This window comes from Acanthaster planci, linkage group LG05 (assembly GCF_054643075.1).
Source record: "Acanthaster planci isolate LZ-2023a linkage group LG05, COTS_SCS, whole genome shotgun sequence".
In the NCBI taxonomy this organism is placed as follows: Eukaryota; Metazoa; Echinodermata; class Asteroidea; order Valvatida; family Acanthasteridae; genus Acanthaster; species Acanthaster planci.
Window position 1 is genome coordinate 2,697,375 of NC_141781.1, and position 25,434 is coordinate 2,722,808.

General features: G+C 41.0%; 2 protein-coding genes across 3 annotated transcripts; one reads left to right on the forward strand and one right to left on the reverse strand.

Moving 5' to 3' along the window:
* The first annotated feature begins 508 nt into the window (after positions 1-508).
* LOC110987936 (thymus-specific serine protease-like) lies at positions 509-9,284 on the forward strand. Of its 2 annotated transcripts, none has more exons than XM_087137000.1 (10): positions 509-832; positions 1,485-1,745; positions 2,210-2,339; positions 3,282-3,405; positions 3,582-3,707; positions 4,214-4,477; positions 4,669-4,789; positions 5,309-5,491; positions 6,810-6,955; positions 8,089-9,284. In XM_087137000.1, the coding sequence occupies exons 1-10, from the start codon at positions 712-714 to the stop codon at positions 8,149-8,151; spliced, it is 1,539 nt and encodes a 512-aa protein (XP_086993126.1). In that variant the 5' UTR covers positions 509-711; the 3' UTR covers positions 8,152-9,284. The 2 variants fall into 2 exon arrangements, with proteins under 2 accessions (XP_086993126.1, XP_022106790.2); XM_022251098.2 differs by having other exon boundaries at positions 515-823.
* A 12,049-nt stretch (positions 9,285-21,333) lies between these two features.
* LOC147799009 (thymus-specific serine protease-like) lies at positions 21,334-25,395 on the reverse strand. The gene is made up of 6 exons (XM_087137421.1): positions 25,249-25,395; positions 24,455-24,718; positions 24,238-24,358; positions 23,275-23,457; positions 23,008-23,153; positions 21,334-22,482 (listed from the first exon to the last, which is right to left on the reverse strand). Exons 2-6 carry the CDS (start codon positions 24,674-24,676, stop codon positions 22,420-22,422), a joined length of 735 nt encoding a protein of 244 aa, XP_086993547.1. The 5' UTR covers positions 24,677-24,718; positions 25,249-25,395; the 3' UTR covers positions 21,334-22,419.
* Between the last annotated feature and the right edge of the window lie 39 nt (positions 25,396-25,434).

The following is a 25,434-nucleotide window of genomic DNA, read 5'->3' on the forward strand; positions in this document are numbered from 1 at the left end:
ATACAGAAGGGCAGTTTGAAAGGATACAAATTTTACCAGCAACTTTGGAACACCGATGGAAGCCATACAAGGAAAACCAAATGATAAAAAGAATAAAACGAAATCAGTTGAATTCCCTCTTCTTCATGACCTGGCTTCATTGGGCTAGATTTGAATTTTATTTCTTCTCCATTCTTTCATTCAACAAAAGGAGAGCGGCTCTAACCATACCTCCCGTTCCCCTTTCATACCACTTCGGCGTCACGAGATGAGGCTACATGACCAAATGCGCGTCTGTGCTCAACGAAGTTGCGCACATTGCGCACTCGTATGATTTGGTTTGTTTACCACGGTGATTATTAAGTCAAACAGGAAAATTAAGGTCATGCAGTAAGGTCCCTCCACTCTACTACGCTCCAGCGTCGTTCTCTGTGTGCATGGAAAATCTGGCTCTTGTAGTTCTCCCCTCTTGTACTCTACCCTGTCAAACAATAATAAACAACTTCAGACAGGCCTACATACGCTCGTGACTACAAATTGGTCTTGTGACTGAGCGAAGGGCACTCACGTGGGCCTGACTGTTTCATGTTCACGCCTCCCGGCGAATGTTTAAAACTGGCGTGAGAAGTAGATAATGTCATTGTTGACGAGCCTCCTGAAGTGGATATTTTTGAGAACAGTGCAGGAGAGACCAGACTGACAGCAACACAAGCTTTGGCAGTCTTCCAATTTATGTCATCAGCTGTGTTACTCTGTCGATTTGTCACAATGAAGGCAACAGTGCTTGCGGTAGTGTGTGTTGCTGTGTGCTTCAGCATCCAGACAGGCGCACTGTCACCGTACGGTAATGTCTGTGCGTTTCATTTCATATATTAATGCGGGCAAAAAGAAGGGCAACTGGGCGGGGGTGGCGGTTTTTTTTTTTTTTTTTTTTGTCGAATAAGAGTTAAAATATGCTCACCTGTAATTTCTCAATATGAAACAAGGAACTACGAAAATTCGGGGACTGGAGAAAACCGAATCTTTCCTCTTAGTTCTCTGAGAAAATCGTAGAGAATAAGTTCAAAAGCCCTTCAATTATATCGCACGCTTGTATTCGGAGTAAGGTTAAGATCCAACTGACAGAAACTCACAGGCAGCGGCGTATTCACTCAGAGGGGCAAATGAAAGAGCAAATGTGGCTGAAGGCTGATTCATCATGATTTGGGGGTAGAAATAAAAATCAAAAGCCTTACTCACGATCCCAACATCTTTCGCTTTTATTTGCTGGTGTTGTTTTCTTGGGTTCTGGTGCTAATATTTGATAAAGAAATATACCCATTACTTTCTGTCCTACTCACGTATGAAGCATGCTTTGTTCTAAAAGAAAAGTCGGGAGGAAAAGGTGGCCCCCTGCCCCCCCCCCGCTTGATACACCACTGCCCGTCTTTTATACTCACATAGCCTCTTTGTCGGTAAAGCTTAGCTTCATGATTTGCAGAGAAGAGTGTCCCTCTTGGTTATAGGCCTGAGAATGTCGCAGCTTCACAAGAGACGACTGTGGAACAGTGTCGATGTCGCTGATCTTCACAAGTATAACCTCGACAATGACCCTCAGGCCCGTCATGGGTACCTGACCCAGCCCATGGACCACTTTGACCCTCTGGTCAACAAGCACTTCAACCAGCTTTACTGGATCGTTGACAAATACTGGAAGTCACCCAGCCATCCTGTCTTCTTGTACGAAGGGGAGGAATCGTCTTTATCACTGGACGAGGTTGCAAATGGTAGGATATCAGCAAACAAAAAATTATCAGACCCCAAAGAAAAAATCATCCAACATCCTCTTCAGCAGCTGCCGCAATAAAAGTTCACATTTGGGTCACTCTGCTCCGATTCTCTCGAAGATTCAAGTGTAGAATGGTGACAAACGCTATCCGTGATGAGACCTTTAAGAAATTCCCTAGGTGAGCAGTGTCGGCCTCAAACCTTCCACACATTGCCGACACCAGCGAATTATTATAACCAAAAAAATCAATGTTGCATTCGCCCTCCTTTCTTAGGAATCCATAAGAACCACTGATAGTCTGTCATTTAGCATGATTCCTGACACATAACCCTGTGCTTCCTGTTAAAGGCTGTGGAACCTGGTGTCAAACATTTCTTCCAGGGCTATTTTAAAATTAACATGAAATGCAGATATCACAGCTATTATATAAGAAAGCCATAATGACATGAACCATTTTTACAGGTCACCACGCTGAGATGGCTAAAGCTCACGGCGCCCTTATCCTTGGCCTTGAGCACCGTTTCTATGGTAACAGCACCACTAAGGAAGGATTGTTACTGAGCGAATTACAGTATCTGTCAAGCCAGCAACAGTAAGTATTCAACCGCTTAAAATATTTTACCATATTGCTGAAGGTAGGCCTAAAAGTTGATTTCCCCCTTTTTCTTGCAGTAAAGCCAGAGAGAAAGAGAGAGGTCGGGAGCTTTTTTTTTTTAGTTCATGTTGGCGATAATCCAAAAGACATCAATATCATACATAATGAAATTTGCTACAACAATTAATTAGAAGGGCGTGTTAGTAAGTTTGATAATTGAACAAACTAATTGTTTTTCTAAATTATTACCAGCATTTCGGGGGAAAGAAGCACTGTGCTTTTGGCTTTCCCAATTAAACAAACAATGATTCAAACTGGACAAGAAACAGGAGACATGAGACAAACAATATGATACACTGCCAGGATAGACAACAGCATAAGACAGATATGCTATCGGTTGAGACCAGATCTTTTACAGATTGAAGGTATATTGACATGATACATGATCTGATTTTCATCATAGAAACTGATAAGGTAGGTTTTGAGTGTTCTGGTAAATGCATTTAATGTTGAGGGTCTTGTCAGATCTAATAAGATCGTTCCAAAAGGACACACATTGTGCGATAAGACTATTTTTTGGAATCAGACGTACGGTTATAATTAACATAATAGTCGGCCTTAAATGCACATCCAGTTGCATGAGAATGTACTGAAGAAGCAGTTATAAACCAGTCATTGTAATTGCCTGGTTAAAGACCATATTTGTATTTAAACATAAATTTACCCAAATTAGAATTTAAAAGGTCGTTTTTTTAAGTATTCCATGCCCCACAAATAACAGAGTTGTATTAGTGAGAAGTTGGGTTTTTTCGGACAACTTTCCCGTGCAAAAGAAACAGCTTGTTACACTGAAAGGTCGACCTGCCACAGGTAAGAAACGTCTGAGCCTGGAAGGAGAGGTTCCTAAGAAATAACACAATCTCATTTTGTCCCGTGCAGACTCGCCGATTTGTCAGTGTTTCGCGTCTTCGCCGAAAAGATGTTGGGCATGTCTGGAGACAACACATGGATTGTGTTCGGAGGATCTTACGCAGGCGCCTTGTCTGCTTGGTTCAGACTCAAGGTACAGCGCGCCCCCTTGAGGCACCCCCAACCCTCCATCATGTGTTTTGTTAACACTACCTTCCTTGTCGTGCTTGGCAGTCATAAGCCTCTGCCATTTCCAGTAAAATGCGTTGCTCGTCCTTTTACGGTGAACAGCTTCACCAATTCATCAGATTGTTTCCTTTTTTTTTTCAGTACCCGCACTTGGTGTATGGCTCTGTTGCGTCGTCTGCTCCAGTGCGCGCTCAGGCCAACTTCGAGGGGTACAATGACGTGGTAGCCGCCAGCTTTGCAGATCCGATTGTCTTTGGTTCTACACAGGTACTTACTGACAATATTTGACATTTGCCGCTTGGTTTGGTTTTTTACCTCAAATTCAAATATCTTTACCGGGTTTTGAAAAAAAGACCTTTAGAGCATGCATTGATCCACCCGCTATGAAAAACTGCCCAACAAGGGATTTAATACAAGAACATATAGTGCGTGGCCAAGCCCCAAATGACTATTTTTCCAATCGCCGTCTTGCCTGGTACAGCTGATGTTTGGTTACACTTGTGACCTAACGATCATGGTAGACTCGATTGAATTTCACCTTCGATGTTGTTTCCTCTAATCTCAGTGGATGGCAACGCAGGATTTTTTATATGTCCCAAAATGCCAAAGGATATGTGCATTACTCTCTCTTTTTTGTTTTTATCTCAAAAATATATACTCTGGCGGATTTCATTATGACACACAGCTGCCGTTTATAATTACGTACATGTTTACCTTTTGATTGTTGAGGATTAACCTTGCAACATCTTGACTTTTTTTCTTGTTTATTGTAGTGCGTGGCTAGCATCAAACAGGCCTTTGCAAAAGTTGAGCAAATGTGGAAGGCTGGCCAACTCGCTCAAATCCAAAAAGATTTCAACACTTGCCAGGACTTGAAGGAACCCAACGACTTCAAGACTTTCGCTAGTAATCTCCAAGGGGCATTCATGAGCGCCGCACAATACAATCGAGTGGAAGGAAATTCATCAAGCATCGGCGATTTGTGTAAAAAAATGATGGTTCCAGACCCCTATCAAGCTCTGGTCAATATCTTCAAGGTAATAGTTATGTCTGATACTGTGTTTAGAAATCGAAATCTGCACAGAAATAATCAGGAATTTTTCCCGAACACATCTGCTTCCAAAACAGTTATGCATAGCAACGTCCCGTGTATGTTTCGCGAGATAAGCTGTTCTAGCAAAGAATCACCATTGGATTAGATAAAAGCTACCTACTTTTTTCTTTTCAGTCCAGCAATTGTAGGGATGTGTCCTTTAAAGATTTTCTCAAGCAACTGCAAGACACCACCTTTGATCCTTATTCGATGTATCGACAGTGGTTTTATCAGACCTGTACCCAGTTTGGATATTGTAAGTGTTGCATTTTCCTCTCTGTCTCTTTCCCCAGAACGCTGCCTTTAAAAAATTTGATTCATAGTAGTTTATTATCTTTCAACGATGAATGAAACATTCCACACGATTGTCTCCTGATTATTCTAGTTAACAAATATGAAACATTAAAGTATTGAAATCAAGAAAAATATTTTTTTAACTTAACATCATGACTCCAAGCGATATTATGCTAACACGCTGGTTTTTTGCTTAGTTGGTGAAGTCCACTTTTGTAAACAGGGGACTACTGTTTTCATCCGTCAAAATAATACACAGCATGTGATATGTATCATCCCATAACATAATACAGAAAACTTAAAATCGTTGACACAAGCACTGGTTGCTCTCAGTCGAAACGAATTTCATAAAAGAATCATTATAGCATGAATTGTAATAAGTTTTTCTGTTTGAAACGTTTCGGAAGCATTGCAAGCTATTCTAAATTTTATCTTTTTAATCTTAAGGTTTGAACTTCATATGTCTCTCGTGAAATTACAGATCAGACTTGTGACAAGAATACAACATGTATGTTCCTGCCCCAAGTCGATTTGGACTTCTACTTTGCCTGGTGCAAGGGGGCTTACAACATCCCAGCTGCCGACGTGGAGGAACAGGTGAACTTTACGAACGCTTACTACGGAGCAGACCACCCCAGGGGATCCAGGGTGGTCTTCGTTGACGGTGAGTTGAGCTGAAACGCCAGCGTGACGCTTGTTCGCGAGTCTGGTACCGTCGCAGCAATGGCTTGGCGGTCATGGGCGTGGGAACGAATCAGTGAGTCCGATCTCAATCCAATAGTCCTTTGGTTCAATCCGATCGGATCTGTGACTTCTCTAGGTGATTCAGTCCAAATCAAGCGTATCCATTCGTGGATATTTTGCTTTTTGCAAAAAAGAATACTTATTTCTTCATTGAAACCACAGGGCTAGCTCTTTGTTTAAACTGAGTAATCGAAAATCCAATCTTTCTTCCATGCAAAACGATTTCACTATTTTACGCAACTTTGATAACGCTCACCACGACGAACATTTCATTGCGTCTAAAATAACGACAAAGACCAACTTAAAAACAAACGATAGGGAAAGTTGACGTTACGTAACTTTACAGGAACCTTCCCTAAAGTTTCAGTTTCTAGGTGCAGGGAACAAGCCTATATGAATTGCCTACCTTGTCAAGCTGCAAGACCGTGACCCCACACGCCTTTCCTTGCTTAATGCACAGATTTACCTTGACCTGTCAGCAAGCAATTCCTTGGCTTCTTGCTCGGCTTCAGACATCAATGATCAAGGATCAGATTGGGGCAGAATTCAAACTATACTATGCAATGCTACCTGCCTTTCGAAGCTCCTTAACTGTGAGCTTTTCTTGAACTTCTCTCATTGAAACCGAATCCTGCTTTGGTGCTGAAATTGCTTATTAACGTCGTGGTAAATATACATATGTGTAGGTTCTTATTTTATCAATCACCAAAGCTATATCTCTTTGTTCCACATCAATCGTACGACGAATAGATAAACTGTGCAAAATATAGCAGCATTCAGCATGCGTGCTGGAGCCTGAAGTGGAAGACAGTGGTAAAAACGCAGAGTTAGTTCCTAAACAGAAGCTAGGCTGCGTCTGAATCACTTGGCTGCGGATTTAACTTACATGTGACTCAACGGGAGCTGGCTGCAGCCACTACCAGAGACTCGTGGGTAATTTCAAGCTGCAGCCCAAGTAATTTGGACTCAGCCTTATTACTCTTGATCTCACAACAAAGGATGGGCATGCAGTGTAGTTACGTAAGGGAGGAAAATGTCATATGCGCAAAGCAAAACCCAAACTTTTGCATGAGAATCTACTGAGATCAAGTAACCAAAAATGAACAAGAAAGGCAAGCAACCTAAAGCAAGAAATGATTTTTGAAAAAAATACAAACGACTTAGTAGCATTAAAATAACAGACTAAACGTTAACCATCATCTTTCCACCCATCTTCAATTTGCTTACGTATTTTATAGGTACCATCGATCCGTGGCACGCCCTAAGCGTCTTAAAAGATCTGCCAGAGGACCTCAAGTCCATTTTCATGAAGGGTACATCTCATTGTGCAGACATGGCACCTTATAACCCTGACGACACCCCCGCATTGAAGGCGGGCAGACTGGTAAGAACCACTCAGTGGCTCATTCTAATACTAGGGGACATACTAACCTACTAATCACGAGCAAAACATGTTCCTTAATTGTTGTAAAAACAGAAATTACACAAAACAATCTGCGACTTAATTTTGTCTGACATGCTACCTTATCTCAACATTGTAAGGGATGACGCATTTAGGTTCAGTTTGGCAATGGCAATATAGCAAACGTCGTTGAAGATCTACAAAAAGGTGAATGGGCAAGTAATCAGTGTTTAATAATGTGTTCTTGCACTGTTTTGTAGCAGCACATGTACATTTGAGCTACCAATATAAAATCTTCGTAAAGGCTTTCATATTGAAAGGGGGAAAGTAACGAATCCGAAACAGCAATGTGCTCCACTTTTAATAGCTGTCCTGCCCATTGGCAGTGGGCGGCAAATAACCAAAATCTTAAAGCAAAATTTTCCGGACATGGAAATAAGGCAGACGGGAAGGAGGGGGCTGGAGACTTCATTACACATTGGCAATGTTAATTATATCATATGCATCTTGCATAGGGCAACTTTGGGCGCTAACTCTCGGTCCCCACTGCGTGAAATTCCTTTGACTCTCAAATTTTGACATTGGCTGCAACCCTAGTGGCGTACAGTACATGGTCAATGACATCTCGTGCAGTTATTTTCAATGACATGTGAATGTTTTCAACGTATTATAACATATTATAGGCCTATTACCGGCTGATAACCAGCTCCGTGTAGCGGCCATGCCTGTTTCTAAATGGTCCACTAGATAGTCCAAACCATTCATTGCTTGGGTGGTGTTGGTCGAACTTGGTTCACCGTCCCTCGACCGTTAACCGTTAACTTGCCCTTAGTAATATCTCAAGCAAAGAAGCACCCCCTCAGCGGTTGAAAAGAGCAGCGTTAGTTGGTCGGGTGTGTTCATTTTGTTGGTAGCGATTCAACATTTCCTAGTCGTTCGTGAACCAGTGAAGTTCAGTTCCGACCAAAGAAGTCTTCGTTACCATCCCCACTATGCAGGCAGGCATATGAAAAGTTGCTCTTATTTTTCCTCACTTTCGGGTAACCTTTTGTTGCACCCTTGGATGACATGGTTGATGAACTGTTTCTTTTTTCGTTTTCTTCTTCTCTCTTCAGGCCATTGAAAAGGTTGTCAGCGACTGGCTGATGCAGGCAGAAATGGAAAAGAAACGAAAGTAAAGGCTGCCTAATCAAAGTTTTGTGCTAGGGTATAGAGCATCCAGAAATTGCTAGCAACAACGAATGTCCTGATATCTTGTATTTCAAAATTTCCCTGGATTTGTTTGTCTAGGTGATTAAGGTAGATTAATTTAAAAATCGCCCAAAAACGCGGGCAACATCGGGGGAATTTTTTACAGAGCTTCGCTAAAAGCGCAAATGAATAACATTTTCAATCCATTGTATTAAGGATACAAACTCTATGCTGTTCAGTGGCCGGCCCTTTTAAAACTGAATGCCCAAGGTGTGAGTCGATCATGGCGATCTTCAAACGAAGGTCATTTCTAAGCTTTGGAGCAGTACAACTTTGAGAATTTGATGAATTTAGAATAAAGCAAAACAGAAACTGTTACAGTGTTACACAGTGGACAGTGTCCAGTAACTGACTTTGTTACAGTTTATAATTTTGTACACTATGTTCATGTTACGATCACAGTTGATCCAAATCCTTTTGTGTCTCCCTGAAAAGGTACGTGTGGAATTTACGCATGTTCCAAAAAACCTATAAAAGACTCCGTAGTCATTGATTTCGCTCTCAGTCAGTGCCTATATGCTTGTAGCATGTGCGTTTCGAAATAGCCGGCGTTGGGTTAGCACCGCCTTGTCGTCTACGCCTCGATTACTGCCGGACCGTGGCCAAGGCTGACACTGCTGATGGACCGTGGACCCTGGAGTGTCGTGGCTCCATGTGGAAGCCGAATCTCGGGGATCGACACTGACCTACCTGTCTTAATTGGGCTGTTCTGGCGCGGAGTGTGGAGGTGCTTGGCCCGACGACCGCGCTCTTTTAGCCATGGCACTGACTGAGCGGGGCCTAATTTTCTTCCTCCCATGTGTTGGCTCCTTAAGGTAATTGTACTCGGCCGAATATAATTTGCCTCTTTGCGTATTAATATGTTTTTGCGGGCTTTCTAATTTTCATTGTAATTAATTGTGCTTGGCTGTGCTAATGTAAATAATTTCCTTTTATGCTTTTGACTGTTCAGATTCACGGTGTTCTTGCATGGGAAGTTTAAAGCAAACCACTACATTTACTTTGTTTTAATTTACTGCTTTGCTGATTTAAGTTTATAATTAAATGTTATTCCAAATTAGTTCCTTTATTGTTCTTTGCTCGTGTTTTTTTAGTGTCCTGGTTCCCGTCTTTTGATTTTTCTTCTGCAGTGTGTTCTCCGCACGTAACAGTTCAGTTCTACCAAATTGAAGAGTACACCTAGGCACATCCAACTGGAAAATGAAATTTACATCCTCAGGCAACAATATATATGTGCATACAAGCTTGTAAGACGTCATTTTTATGGTCGAAAAGGCGCATCAAAGGCCCAAACTTAAGCAGTACCCTTTGAGGTCATGACCCTTGGAACTCTGACCCCATACATGCTGCAAGATGTGAGGAGAGATGATGGCTCCTCGGTCACAGGCAGAAAATGACTTTGTCTGGAGTGTCATTAAAGGCAGCGTAAGTATTGTGGCGCTGCGCCCCTCCGACGAAGGCGAAGGCGCCCTCCTCCTCGAGGCGCGACTCGTCGGACGGCACGTACCGGAGAGTCCCTGAGCGGCTAGGGACGAGTCCGTTGGGACAGAAGTATAGCGTCCGCCAAGAAAGTTCAATGATCTCTGGTCTTTGTTGAGATGATGCCTAATCTGATTGGCCGAAACTTAGTGACGCAATCTGGACAGAACTGACTGGAAATAAACTTCGTCCGGACACCTGACTTATATACAATAATCAAAGTGGTTGGTTTATTCATCAACACTCCTTCAATCCAACTTAACCAATACACCAGCAGAGGACGCTATTGACAGGGAGACTGTGATAATACGTGACCGGTCTTCGCCCAGATCAGCGAACACCACAATTAATTGCGGGCATCCAGTGCTGAATCAGGGACTTAAGCAAGTTTACGGGGCTTATTGTCGGGGCTGCACTACACGCAACTCAAGTCACGAGAAAGCAATCCGCCCTTGCATCAACCGCAAGCTCCTATCAGGAACTATACCACACCACCAATTAGCCCCTCAATCTACCGAGCCCTTCAACAACACACGCACCACTCGGACTTAGGCACAGTCACACTAGGCTAGGTCACTTTAACCGTTGCACGGGATTCTCGACCCTTACCTTAGGACATGGCCTTGATCGGGACGACTAAACCTTGCCTGCGCGCCCCTTTTATAGCTTCGCAATCCGACCGCTGCTGCAACAACGCCTGCGTGCGCGCGCTACATTTGATCAGGCAGTGACTTCCGTTAACCTGCGCAGAGCGCCGTCCGTCAGCTATGGACTGCCATTTTCGTAATTTCTGAATTATTTATTTTTTTTGCGAAGACCTTATATTACCTCTACCGATGCTGGATAATCTAGTTTAGTCACCTTTGCAGTAGGACTTCCCCTTGGCTGGTATAAGTTTCACAAGAGCCAGCTTCTTGCTAAGTCCCCCTAGGAATACGTACTTATCTCTCTGCCACGTGGCCCTTATAGGCTTATTTACACAAAGGCTGCCTTGGCCTGCCAGAGCCTGTTGTATATCAATTGTCAGTCTCTGTGATGTGTCTCTGAGCTGTCTAGACAGCTGCCTGGGTTGTTTCATGTTGTGGGGGTGTCAAATTTTTTGTTGACTTGGTGCCCTCCTGGACTAGATAAAAGGTACTGTGACCTTATTCTGACCTTTTTTCTCGTTTTTCTATTTGTAGGCATTGGTCAACACCCAGGGACACCCTCAAATCAATTTAAAGGCCATTACAAGGGTCTTTGGGGTTGGAAGCATGATTCAAAACGGCCGTCTGTCATAGATGGTGTTGGGCCCATGTTCATGTATAAGGCGGAGACTATGCCACGTTCGCTTAACACACAGCTTTGCGCGCCTAGCATCTGCCTCTGTTACTGGGCAGGGCGCCATCTATAACTTCGCACCACGCCTATGCCTAGCGCCCTCTGTTGCGTCACAGTATGGTCTTCGCGTGCACGTCGAATGCAAACAAGAACCCAGTTGGAGAACTTCGTGCCAGTCTGTCTTTCTTTCGCCGGTGGGGGTGTACTTCAACTCAGGGCGGATAGGCCTGCTGACACAAATCCAATCAGACTTCAAAGACTCCCTCTGTGTCTGATGCACTGTTACGAACTCACGGCAGAGGAAAAATTAAAAGACGGGAATAAGGACACTAAAATACTGGCAAAGGAAATCAAGGAGCTAATTTAGTACAATGTTTAATTATAACCTTAAATCTAGTGGTTTTTTGCAACTTAAACTTTTCTCATGCAAAAACACCGTGAATTTGGACAAGCAAAAGCATAAAAGCAAACATATTTACATTAGCACAACCAAGCACAATTATACAAGGAAAATTGGCATGCTGGCAAAAACATGTTAACGCACAAAGAGGCAAATCACATTCGGCCGAGGATAATTACCCGGAGCCAACTCAAGAAAGGAAAACTGAGGCCCCGCCAAGTCAGTGCCATGGCCAAAAGAGCACAGTCGTCAGGCCAAGCACCTCCACAACCAGCGCCAGGACAGCCTAGCCCAGACAGGAAGGTCGATGTCGATCCCCGGGATTCGGCTTCTGCATGGAGCCAAGACACTACATGGTCCACGGTCCCACAGCGGTGCCAGCTTCGGCCACGGTCTGGCGATGAAGAGGAGAGAACGACACGGAGGTGCTGACCCAACGCTGGCTATTTTAGAACGCACAAGCTAAGAGCATATAGGCACTGACTGAGAAAGAAACTTATAATTACGGAATCTTTTATAAGTTTTTAAAACGTGCTTAAATTCCACACGTACCTTTTTGGGGAGACAGTAGTAGGGTAGGAGAAAACGGGACCAAAACGAAAACCCTCCGATGCCTCATCTACCCTTTTTACAAAAATAAAAAACTCAGACTCGGCAAAATTGAAAACCCTCCTTTACCTCATCGACCCTGTTTTATTAATTTTAAAAAGTCGTACATTTACACTCTTAAAACATCAAAAACCACCCGGTATTAAGGACAACGTTCAATTTTTCTGGCCCCCGGTTTTCTATTTTTAAAAAAGGGTCCATGAGGTATAGCAGGGTTTCGTTTTTTCCGTTTTCTCCTACCCCTGTAAACTACTACTGTCATCGAATTGGATGATTCTCTGGCACCCACTGGAGTGTTTTTTTAAATGAATGATTATTTGAGGTCCGCAAGAGCGCTTTTTTTAAATGAATGATTATTTGAGGCCCGCAGGGGCAGTACGAAGCGAAAGCGGAAAATGGCGGATTAATTAACGAAAGCGGAAAACGGCGGATTTGAATACGCTTAATTAGTGGCGGAAAAACGGCGGATAAAAAGGGAAAAAAAGAATTGTGCATAATGGAAGTTATAGAAAAACAATGATATCGAACCAAAAATTCCAAACCAAACGGACTAAAATTTGTGCATAATCTCCGCTGTTATAATTTATGGGAAAAAAACATTATCAATAAAATATGTTGTCGCGGTACAAACGCAATAAATTGATACAAGCGGTAAAAATTACTCAAAGCAGTTCCAAAATTTACCTCGTAAATCGACCGACGAGTCCCAAATTGGCGGATGACAACAAAGATTTTATCAATCAGAACTTATTTCGAAAATTAGACGTGAATCGCTTCCAAGGCATACCGAAAGTGGGAATTGATTCTGCCGTTTTTTAATGACGATGCAGCTCAATTTTTCATGACGCACAAGAAACATATTGAAAAATTGGCATTTAATGAATTGGAGAAAAATAGGGGCTTATCGTTTACAAACGGGTATTAAAGTCCGTTTCAAAAAGAAACGACTGGAACAAAAAGATTTTGTCACTAAGAAATTTACCTTTTCGTCAAAAGTTGCAACTATTAACTTTCAATCGGACGTTTAAAATGCATTGGAAGAGCAAAAACAGCAATAGTTGGATAAAATCGACAAATTTGTAAACAGGGGTCTGGTTGGATACTAGACGAAATTATAGATTTTTATCTTGACGTGATTAGATATGATCCACATAGCGGTAGTTACATCATATTACCCGAGTATATCCAAAATAAGAACGCAGTCATTAATGTCAAAAACGACGACGAATAATGCATTCGTTGAGCAGTATGTGTCGCCCTGGGATTATATTCAGTCAAACGTGCATTCGAGAGAAATAAGGATTATAAATACATCGAGTAACGACATACCCTAACGAATTAGATTTAACCGGATAAATTTTCCCACGCCAAAGAATCGAATTCCCAAAATTGAACTGCAAAATAATTAATCGATTAATTTTAATTAAATTTTAATCGAAACAGATATGTAGACTTACTACTATTCGACAACGGAAATATACAACATTATTGCTGGATTAAAAACATGTCGAAACCCCTTTCAAACGTAATTAATAATCACAACGGTCAAATTTATCAATGTTGAGAATGTCAATCCATTTTTCAAAAAGCCGAAAAATTAGCCAAACATCAAGAAGATTGTCTAGGAATAGACGTTCCGATTACTAAAGTTGTTTTACCGTCTGAAGATAACAACATATTAAATTTAGATTGAGAGACTACTAAAATAAACAATTAGCTCCCTTTGTCATTTATGCCGATTTTGAGTCGATTTTCGAACCGATGCTGCTACCGACGGCAACACCGTCCGGTCAAGAGCCAAGTCCTGACGGTACCAAAATGAAAAACCCCAAACGAGTCGAACGGGGTAAATGACTGGCGGAACATAGCAAGAAAATGAAACAGCAACTCGCCAAATTGAAAATCGGTGAATCTGCCGACTCCTGAATGAAATCCAAAAGTAAAATCCATAAATCCATTTCAGAAAAAAGACATTGGATCATAGGCCATGTAGTAGTTTGAGGAATCATACTGTTTTTGTTTTTGAGAAAGAAACCTACCGAGGTAAAAGCGCCGCCACCATTTCATGGAATAATTTGGAAATGTAAGTTAAAAACAGTATATATTAAGATGAGTAACGCTAAATCGATTGACGTAAATGGGATTGCCGATACGGTATATCACGGCACAGTAGTTTCAGCAATTTTCATGGGATATGCCATGCTTAGTAATAAACTACTTAAAATTAAACATCCGGATCTAAATAAATTGTCTGTAGAAGACATAGTCAAATTGACCGCGATGTCCACGGACGCATTGGCTACTCAGGGCTGGCTAGTGTCGCAGGGTATCCTACCGGCAAGCTTGCCCATGGGTTAAAAAGTAGGTTTAAAAAGTAGGTTTAAAATCGGTTTATTCTAAAGTAACCATGGCAGAAGGTGGATTTGATGACACTGAAATGGGTGGCTTGGAAAATCCAGAAGAACAACAAGCCGATTGAGAAGAACAACAAACCGAGCAAGAATTAACATTGGTCGATAGCTTTGATCCAACCGCTGATTTGGATCTAAAAGAAGAAACGACATTTATCGAAGGCTCGGTTAGACCCAAAGAAGATGCCTTAGTCACAGGCGGAGTAATGTTTAGAACCAATCCGGCGGTAAGTAATTTCTATGATTTTTTCAAACGTGCCGGTCGATCAGATATCCCTAGGCCAAATTATAACAATATATAACCAAAATAGATAATATATATCACAAATATGAGGGTTTCATTATAAAAGAGCCGATTTTCGCTAAGCAGTATTACTTTCAGGCACACCGATCAGATCCGTAGTCAGATCAATCCTATGAAAGAAACGATTACCCCGGTAACGGACGACGATTTAACATTGCGCAAGAAAATTAGAACGTTATTTTGCGAACAAGGGTGACGATCGTCAGTATTTTAACGGCTTTTAGTTTAGCCATCAGGCTGATAATTTCGAGCGTAGTTGCCACTGTGACAGCTGTTGGTGCGCCTAGTATTAGCCCAAAACCAATACGACCGTCGAGGTATAACCAATTGGTTCAAACGACAATTACAGAATTTCGCAAATGTTTTAAAGAAATTAGATCTGAAAGCGCTTGCTGCATTGCCGGGGGCTATTGGCAGTATACTAAGTTGGATATTCAACGTGAAGAGTAAAGCTGTAGGTTAAATAGCAGATCACGTGTGGACGTTGTTTGTAGGTGTGAGTGTTTTAATCTTTACCAATGTTCAAAAGATGTATATAGGTTTATAATAGTTTAACCGATTAATTTTGGGTAAAAGAAATTAACCCACATCCTCAAAATTGAAAAAGTCAGTTAATTTTTTTTTGTTTTTTACTTTTTGGTTTCAGTTAATACGTTATACAACACAAATCCAAGAGTGGCGACCGCAATCGTTCCTACAGTTTACGACAATTTTACTTCGTTGTGAATGACCAACGGTTTCTATTCTATTCTCAAGTCCATGCTCCAAGTCGGACAACGAATTTATTAAAGAGTCAACGATAATTATGAATTATCGTTGGGCGTCTAATCCGGTGCCACGTGCCATTACGCTCGTTTTCGTTCAGGCTTGAGCCCCCAACAGCCACCAAAGCCCATGTAAGTGGATCCCGCGTGTTTCCTTTTATTACACGTAAATCATGGACGTCGTTGTTTTTATTTGGTATCGGTCGTATCCGTCGTCGTAATAATACGCCGTTCCCAACCCGTTTGACACGGTGTCCCTCGATTGATTACACGATATATTTTTATCGACGTTAAACAGCAAGTAGGTGTCTGTAAATTGCCGATGGTCGTAATTATTGTGCAACGCGTCGAATATGTCGTCCCTCGAATTCGAATCGGTAATAGATTGAAACCTACCCCAAAAGCCGTCGTTGCGCGATAGACGGCGAAATTAAATTGGTGTTGGGTTGGTAACCCAACGATGAACAGCTTCGTCCTTTTTAACACGGTTAAATTTGGAAACACGGGGGAAAGTAATGATCTTTATTGACCACGATCGATAATTGACTAAAGTTGCCTTCCATCTTTTACTTTATAATAAACTAATTAAAAAAGAAACCGGTTTTATAAATGAGTTGAAAGGTGAAAGGTAAGCGGGTGGTTGTTCTTAGTACATTCTTGCTAAATATTGGACGGACTTTGTTAAAGTTATTCGCCAGGCTTTTTATAAGGTCTTTTTTAGAAAACTGCCGCCTTTCCGTTGGCACTTGGCGAACAAATTCGGCTGTGTCCAACATTTTAGCTTCTTGAAAATTGGTAGTCGTGTTTGACCGAACCTTTTCCTTCAAATCATTAAATTTCCTAAGTTCGTTAAAAATTAAAACAAATTCTTTTTGAGAAATATCGGCGTCTTTGATCGCGCCGGAGACGTATAGAGGAACCCCGATATGACGCTTTTAGCGTCGATCTGCGCAATTCCGCGCTTGAAATCGAAGCTGTATATGTCAGCTTCAATTCTTAATATCAGACAATTGAAAGTAAGGAGTCAAGACACAAAACACATAAAGGTATGTTAAATTCAGACTTTTTAGGCCGCACATTTTTGTGGAAGAGTCTTTCAGGATGACTCAACACGTAAAATTAAAAGAAAAGACAATGACAATTGATTGCAAACTAACGTACCTGCGATGGTCCTGTATGCTGTGCAGTGGTAGTGGTTTAAACTGAAGTGGCGTCACACTGATGAACCGGATACTCCATGTACTGTGTGGACTCCGTGGGCGCGAGGGACGAAATTCAACACAGGGAGCCTTGGTTTCGATGCAGATATGCGCAGACAGCGCTAATATGAAATCCTTCTATTCCTCGATGGCGTTTAGCTTGGCATCGCAAAGCATTCTGATATGATCGTGCTTTTTTAGTTTTGTGAGTCACTTCCGACTGGCGTACTTAAGTATCGCGTAAGCGCCAAATGCACCTATGACTATGCCCTCCATCACTAACCCGACGGGTCTAGTAATAACGCCTATTAGAGTGGCAATGCCAATTTCCCGTAACTTAGCCCTCCCGTCTGGAGCCTGAGATAAAAGGTTAATTCATCTATATTTCTGCGTTTTAGTTTTCTAGCCGTTTCAAAATTACTGCGGAAATATCTATTTGTCGAATCACTTGCAATAAATCAAACGATTACCCGTTGTAAAAGTTAAGTTGACGTTGGTATCCAACTGTGGGCAGTAAATGTAAGCGAGTTTATCTGATTCCAACGTGTAACCTTTTTCAAATAAAATGTTTTTTACTGAAATGGCCTTGTCGCCTTTTGGGTTATCGATTACGGTTTCAACTTGAACATCTGGAGATTTTTGGACAAATAAAAAGTGTGCGTTTCGTGTGATTCGACATGTTTTTATTAAACTAAATTTAAATCATTTTTACGCGTATCACAATTTGTGCAAACGAGTAAAGTCGTAATGCCCTCGTCACCCGAACGCATATGCAACTGTTGATAATACGTGCCGTCTTTTTTACAAACCTGGCATTTTTGAAGCGTCGTATCGCTTATGGTTAATTTATATCGTGGGCAAATGGCCACACCCAACCTTTCGTAGTTTATTTGCGCAGTGTCGGCAGAATTATAAATAAATTCGACGCCGAATCTTTGGGCAATATTTTTGCATTTAAATTGTAGACTCATTTATAATTTAATTGGCGTTTTCCGAAAAGTTTCTCAATTTATTTGCTGCGTTAGTGTAATGTTTCTCAGAGATTTTAAACAGGCCTTTTACGGTTTCTGCATTTTCTTTCGTGACGTCTTGATAACAGACCGTAATTAGAGCTCGGAGCGGACTTGCATCAGGAAATCTTGCCACTAAAACTTGGTTTACTTTATATTCAATGAGACCCACTTGTTCCGTAGTTAATTTAACGTCTTATTGTTAAAATATTTTACTTGTTATAGATTTGGACTTTTTGTAGACAAAACGCTGGTTGTATTTACCGCCCACGTTTTCTGTTTCGTCTGAATATAATGCAAGTTAATATTAGGCCGCAATTGCGGCACACGAGATCAGATTGTTCTCTTCTTTCCATTCTTTTTGTGTGTGAGAATGTGTTTTCTTCTTCGATTTTCCTACGTGTTGGCTTTTGACAGAATAAAACGATTAAATCTCGTTCGGCCGATGGTAAATAATCATTCATTGTTTTTAAAACAGTTATTTATTTAAGGGACGTTAGATTCATCAGTTAATTCATCAGTTTAATCCACCTTTAATTTCACGGGCGTTTCAGATTCTGATTCAGATTCAGATTGTTCAAATGAGGTCAAATCCTCTAAACGCTTGTAATGCCGATAAATTCTAAATAATGCCGTCATTTCTAACTTTCAACATTGCCGTTGATACCGTATAACTAAGACTGGCATCTTACGACAGCGAACCGTGGGTTCCATGATACACGTCTTTCGGTTAAATGAATGATTGCGCATTACATCTTTTATTTATAAATTTCTCAATATTTGACGACGTGATGGGCCTCTTTCAGTTGTCAAATAACGAGGCGTAGGAATCTATTTTCACGTACATGCGATTTTTTTCTGTGTAAGGCGGTTTTACCACGTGTGCAACTTTCTCGATTTGTACAAGTAGTCTTTATAAGTGTTAATGGTAATTGAGGGTACTTTTGACTTTACGGCAGCTTGCGTTTCGGCTTGCTTTTTAATGTACTCGTAAGCCACCAAATTTATATCATCAAGTATATCCATCATCTGCTTTTGTAGTTGATGGCAGATTTGGCGACCGACGACGTTATCGACGGTGTTATCACGCTTGCCATATTTATAGACGGGATGTATGCCGTAACAAGTCGTGTCTGTAATCATAATCAACAGGCGCTTTTCTTGACCTCGTGACTATCATGATTGGGAGACCAGCATTGGGTTACGTAACTGCCTTCTTTAATCACAGGATTTGAAATAATGAGTTGATTTGCATCAGAAGTACCGTACGACATTGGGATCGCTGTTGTTGGCATTGAGACGCTCGTGGTCGTCGGTTATGATTTAAATTTGGGTTGACATGATTCTGATTTTGTATTTTAGTCGGAAATTCTTCTCATTTTTTTCTTGACGGTTTTCTTGACTGTTAAATGGCCACGTCTATGAAATCTTCGGGTGGAATATCCACTCTGATTAAATCTTCTATGTCGACATCATATTAAATTATTAACCCAATTTCATATAAATCGGAATTCAATTTAGATCCAGCATTACGCGGTAAGTCGTCTTCTCGTTGATGTCTAAACCAAAACATTCTAATACAGTAATTATAGCAATTGAGCAATTAAAACAACAAACACAATTTATACATTCGCCGCATTCGTTGCAGGTCGAGCACTGGGTACATTTCCTGCAGTCGTGACATTTGTTGCGATCGATACATTCGATACAACTGTCAGAATTTTAAATAATGCATGCAATCGACCGCATTCGAATTATCCAATTTGACCTTGTCCTTGCAAAAGAAACAATTGGCGTTGGTCGTTTTGATTTGTCATGTGTGGTTTCTATTTAAAACAATTAATTTTTTTTCAATTTTAAGGGGCAAGTTAATCACTGGGAATAGATTTTCCTTTGGTTTATAACTTTACATACGCCTTTGGTCTGTCTCACCAAGCAAATGTGATACCTTTGATTTTGCACGTCCAGTTTCGTTTGCTCGATTGCGTTTCGTTACCATTTACGAATAACCATGCTGTGTGACTCGTGACTAGTTTAGCGTATTCAAATTTAGTGGCAAAAGTTGGATCCATTTGACTTTTAGAGAAATCTTGGGAAATGTTTTCATAATTTTCGGCTGACCAATAATGAATCCACCTTTTCCTGCTTTCGTAAACGCTCCTGCAGGTGTCAAATAATCATTCAATTTAAATTAAAAAATCGCTCCTGCTGGTGACAAATATTCATTCAATTCGGTGACGGTAGTAGACGTAGGGGTAGGAGAAAACGGGAAATAAACGAAAACTCTCCTATACCTCATCGACCCTTTTTTAATAATCGAAAACCGGGGGCTTGCAAAATTGAACGTTGTCCTTAAAAACTGGGTAATTTTAGGTGTTTTAAGAGTATAAATTTTTTAAAGGGTTGATGAGGCATTGGAGGTTTTTTTGCCAAGTTTAAGTTTTTGATTTTTGTAAAAAGGGTCGAGGAGGTATCGGAGGGAGGGTTTTTGTTTTGGTCCCGTTTTTTCCTACGCCTACTACTGAGACACAAAATGATTTGGATCAACTGGGATTGTAACATGCACACCAAGAAATTCAATTAGCGTACTGTACTTCCCGTTATCAATCGCACCGATCTTTGTTGTATAACAAACGAGCCAAACTTCAGAGAATGGAGCAGATAAAAATGGAAACAGATACTTGAGTGATAACTGATAACATTCAACGCTATGCATCTGTAAAGATCATTCTTCTTGATTTTGAGTTCGAAGGGTTTTGGCGTTAGCCTCTAATGTCGGTTAGTTCCTTCCGTGAAACAAGGAAAGATTGGCAATCCATTATGTGAAATGTAGAAAGTATTTTATCATGAACCCAAACTTGTCAGCCCTCATGCATTGAGAAAACAGTGAAAATTACGCTTTTTCTAGGGGGGCTTGTTTTAGAAAAGTGCACGTTGCGCAAGAACGGCATGCCCGCTTTTCCATGAAACTGGTGTCAAATAACCAGAACCAGGCTCTTGAAAAAAAGATGATGATAATTTTGGATTAAATCTTGAGGGGCCAGCCAGACTCCCCTTCCCTGCTCTTTCAAGGTTGTATGTCTAGTCATAGAGCGTGCGTATACATACTTTTAATAGTAACCGTTGTCCAAAAGAGGTAGTTTTAACGAGAAAAGTTGTTTGAAGTTTCTAGAATTATGAGAAATCAATAAAGAAAACCGAATCATACAGTTTACATATTTCCCAACAGCATAATGGTAATATCGGAAATCACCAACTATGGCTTGGGGAAATTTCAGCCGAATTGAGGAAAATTTCAGAAACTGGTGGAATAATTTCTGTTACGTGACCTTGGGGGCTACCAAGCCTACGACTTCTTCAAGTGTAGGAATCTTTTCGTCTGGTAACCAACTTAATGGGAGGTATTGTGACGAGACGTTTCAGCATCTGTGATATTGTCTTGCGTTGGGGGGGCTTGATAGAATACAGACTATTTGCGAGATGTGAGCATGGTTGCATGGAACGGTGAGGAGGAGCTGTACATGTATATGCTCAAGCGTTTCGGAGGGAGTGTTACTTCTTTTACTTTCTTTCATGATGACCGCATATCAGGTCTTTTGAAACAACCACAGGCTACTCTAAACACGTTTTAATTCTTCTTCAAAGTTACACAAAACAAAGAATATAAATTACTACAGCTTCATTTAAAAAATTACAAACTTAGGTTACAATATGATTTTTCATTTATTATTAGATGACTCTTTCATTTTTCTACAGTTACCCTTGCTATAAAAAGAGGGCATAACTGATAATCAGCCAAATGTGCCTATTTTAGCAGACTAAATGTAGGCCACAAAATGCATAAATCTATATATTCAACAATTTACTGTGTGCACATAGGCAGGGAAGGAGAACTATTAAAAATGGGTTAATTATTTCCTATGAGAAATTTGCACATTCATTTTATCATGAACTTGACCAGAGAAAAAATTTAGAGACAGGTGGCAAAAAAGACAGACTCATCTCAACGCCAATTAAACACCACGGCTACTCAAGCAAAAGTGACCGGGGGTTCACTCCGCGATCTGGAGCAACTAATAAATTAAAGTCAAACCGATATCTATTTAAAGTCATTAAATCACCGTCCCTACAATTGTGAGTGACCGCAACTGATAAATTATTTGAAGTTATAATTTATTTTGCCTCAAATTGATTGCATTAAGTTTGAACAAGGATCGGCTGTACACATCAAGATTGCAATAAAGATATCCAGAATGGACTAGAAAAAAACAGGGAGGGGGATAAAATTCATGCTCAAAGTTTGTCGAATTCAATTCCTCTGATTTATTTATTGAATATTACTCAACCATTGTTTTATGTATATTTCTTAGGTGTGCAAGTAAATTAAGTTGAATGCGATATTCACACAAAGGAAGTATTCAGGAGAGATTAAGAAAAACATACAAACAAAACCGTCTTAAAGGCATCTTTCACATTTTTGCAAATCATGCTTCGAAACTTTTTAAATTTGAAGTTACATCAATGAACAAAACAGATCTTTCAAACAAACAAAAACATGAAATGAAAAGAGGGTCCAGGCTATGCAGTCAATCTTTTCTCATCCAGTTGCTGGCATACTCCAAGTGGTGTACCATCGTTGTTACGGAGAGAACGTAGAGAATAAAATTTCCATCGTCAATTCCTTATCTAGCAACAACATTTATGTGTGTTTCTTTTCCATTTCGGCCTGAATCAGCCAATCGCTGACCACCTTTTCAATGGCCTGAAAGAGACAAGAAAACAATCATTTCATGGGTAGCCAAACAATTTTTGGACCCCTTTTCACGACACCATGGAATGCTTTCGTATAGTTTAAAGGGTTTCCGAAGACCACTGGAACCCTTAACGTTGATCATGAAAACTTTTTGCGTGCTGATTGCCTTGCCTGCACTACGGATTTCTCCCTATAAAGTTTGTTTCCTGATTTATGTTCAAAAAGCCATATCCTCTCTGAGTGGTCCCTGTTCATCACATCCCAAGTTGTATCGAATTATTGTGGCGCGATCCCTGGCTACATGGTGTTTCAGGGTTAATGGCTTCTGGCTAGCGTCCCCGGACAACGATAGTGACAACTGGGAAGAGCCACCAACATAGGCCTTGATAGCTAAGTTGGTAGAGCACCAGTACGGTATTCAGGAGGACACAGGTTCAAATCCTGCCCCAGTCAATTTCTTGGTTTATCTGTAAACTCTAGATAATAAGCTCTCTGCACCCCCACCCAATAAGAGCCAGTGAGTATGATTCTTACCAGTCTGCCTGCCTTGAGTGCTGGGGTGTCGTTGGGGTTAGAAGGCGCCATATCCTCACAATGAGATGTACCGTTTATGAATATAAACTTGAGATCCTCAGGCAGATCTTTTAAGACGCTGAGGGCATACCACGGATCAATAGTGCCTGTAAATTAAAGTAGGCAAATACCAGAGAGAACAAATAACGGCATTGGGGGTACCGTCAACTTCATATACATTTTTCGTTCATGTATATTGCATTACTTGTTAGGATCAGTTCGACGTACCATCAACAAATAACACCCGTGTTCCTCTAGGGTTGTCTCCCCCGTAATACGTGTTTGTAAAGTTCACTTGTTCCAGCACGTTAGTCGCTGAGATGTTGTAGGCTTCCGCACACCACGTCAAGTAGTAATCGACGTCGACTTGAGGCAGGAACATACAGTTTGTGTTGTTGTCACAAGTCTGGTCTGCAACAGCAGAAAAAGATTATACCCATCGGCGGGTTGATGTCCAATCGTGTGAAGAATGGTCAAACGATGGCAACATTTTTAACGGTGTACTGTGCGCATTTAAATAATGACGGATGTCTCTGTGAGAAAACAATCCTTGTCGAAAGAGTTCGTCTATGCTCTCTTTTGATTCACTATGTCTTAACTCCCGATTGTTGGTTGATCATATTAGCCAGTTTCCGTTTGAAGGAAAGAGACGCACAGAGTATCGCCGATCAGTTCTCGGCTACAATACGCATTCACAATTTTTGGAAATGCACAATGTAACTCAGTTGGGGCCGCAAACAGTTACGAAAATTGCATTGTTAAGATTTGCAAGTGGTCTGTGTAAGCAGTGCACGCAAATTACCGCCATGAACGAACAACGATTCCTCGTACACTTAGTACAAGACTTTGCCAATTGTATCCGCATCACTTCTAAAGACGGCACAATACTGTCAACGAACGGCTGACCTAATCGAAAACATCAAACCAAAGTACCTGAAGTATGGCTTCCAGAGGCAGTATAGCCACCTAAAAAGCATTTCAGGCAATTTTTTTTTCAGAGTTTTGGCCATTATTTTGTTTAATTCCTTGGTGGAATGACCTCACGCACTGTCTGTTCCATGACTCCTTGTGTCGTATGATCTTGCTTGCTGTCGGCAGTCGTCACTTAAGACCATTATGAAAACAACGCTTTAGTTATCAAATCTCTTCATTTGAAGGGACGAGGTTATAAGGAAGATCTGCATTACTTACAGTAGCCAAACTGGGTGCACGTCTGATAAAACCACTGTCGAAGAACTTGGTAAGGATGGTAATAGACGTTGGTCAGTTTTTCCAGGAAATCGTCAAAAGACACGTCCCAACAAGTGCTGGGCTGAAAAGTAACAGAAATAAATGCCAAAAATGGTTTGTCTACAAGTCCGGGACACATTTTAGCATGATGTCAGTATTTTAAAGACATTAAAATTACCTTAAACATTTTCACCAGTGCTTGATAGGGATCTGGGACCATCATTATTTTACACATATCCCCGATAGAGGATGAATTTCCTTCCACGCGATTGTACTGAGCGGTTCCCATAAACCTACTCTGAAGATAATTGGCGAAGGTCTTGAAGTCGTTAGGCTTGGTCAAATTCTGGCAAGTATTGAAGTCATTTTGGAGCTGGTCAAACTTGCCAGCCTGCCGCATTTGTTCAATTTTTCCAAAGGCTTGTCTGATACTAGCAACGCACTGTATCGAAACAATAAAACCAAAGTAAAATCAGAACGGGACAAAAAAGTACATTGTCATAATAAAATCAAGGATTCTAAAATTGCTTTAAGCAGCACGATAGATCCGAATCCACGTCTGATATCCAAACCTTGGATTGGATCAGATTTATAAATGTCAGATCGGATCAGATCACATTGGGACAATTTGAGTGAAGTTCTTGGCAACACCTGTGGGTGCACACATTTTTTGAGGCACCAAAAGGCAATTTGAATACAATTTCAGTGGAGTGCCGACCGGGGGCACTGTTAGCTTCCCCGGTATCCACAGTTGGGCCCCGCTCTTTCCTTTGTACCATACGTTCGGAGGAAATCGGTTCGATTATCCTCTCTGTAACCCAACTGACGTTGTGTTACATCGCTCTTATTTAAAGCAAAAGCTTTTCGTGAACATTTTCCAGCTTTCTTTCTGTGTACAAGGCTGGCAAAACCTTTACAAATTATTCCAGTAATTGTCACACTCTAAAATTAATAAGGAAACATCCAACTGGCCTTAGCAGAGCCAAAGACGATAGGGTCTGCAAAACTGTTGGCTACCACTTTGTTATACTCCTCGAAGTTGGCTTGAGCGCGTACCGGGGCAGACGACGCTACAGAGCCATACACCAAGTGTGGGTACTGCCAAAAGTAACAGTTTTATAAATTGGTAAATCTGTTCAATGTAACACGACGTTCAAC

Bases quoted from the DNA above. Each gene is read 5' to 3' on its own strand.
- LOC147799009 (XM_087137421.1), bottom strand. From the start codon at position 24,676: ATGCGGCAGGCTGGCAAGTTTGACCAGCTCCAAAATGACTTCAATACT. The intron at 24,359-24,454 runs GTAATTTTAATG...GTTACTTTTCAG, and splicing joins CACTGGTGAAAATGTTTAAG to CCCAGCACTTGTTGGGACGT. The intron at 22,483-23,007 runs GTAAGAATCATA...TGTCTCTTTCAG, and splicing joins CACTCAAGGCAGGCAGACTG to GCCATTGAAAAGGTGGTCAG.
- LOC110987936 (XM_087137000.1), top strand. From the start codon at position 712: ATGTCATCAGCTGTGTTACTCTGTCGATTTGTCACAATGAAGGCAACA. The intron at 1,746-2,209 runs GTAGGATATCAG...CCATTTTTACAG, and splicing joins ACTGGACGAGGTTGCAAATG to GTCACCACGCTGAGATGGCT. The intron at 3,708-4,213 runs GTACTTACTGAC...TGTTTATTGTAG, and splicing joins TTGTCTTTGGTTCTACACAG to TGCGTGGCTAGCATCAAACA.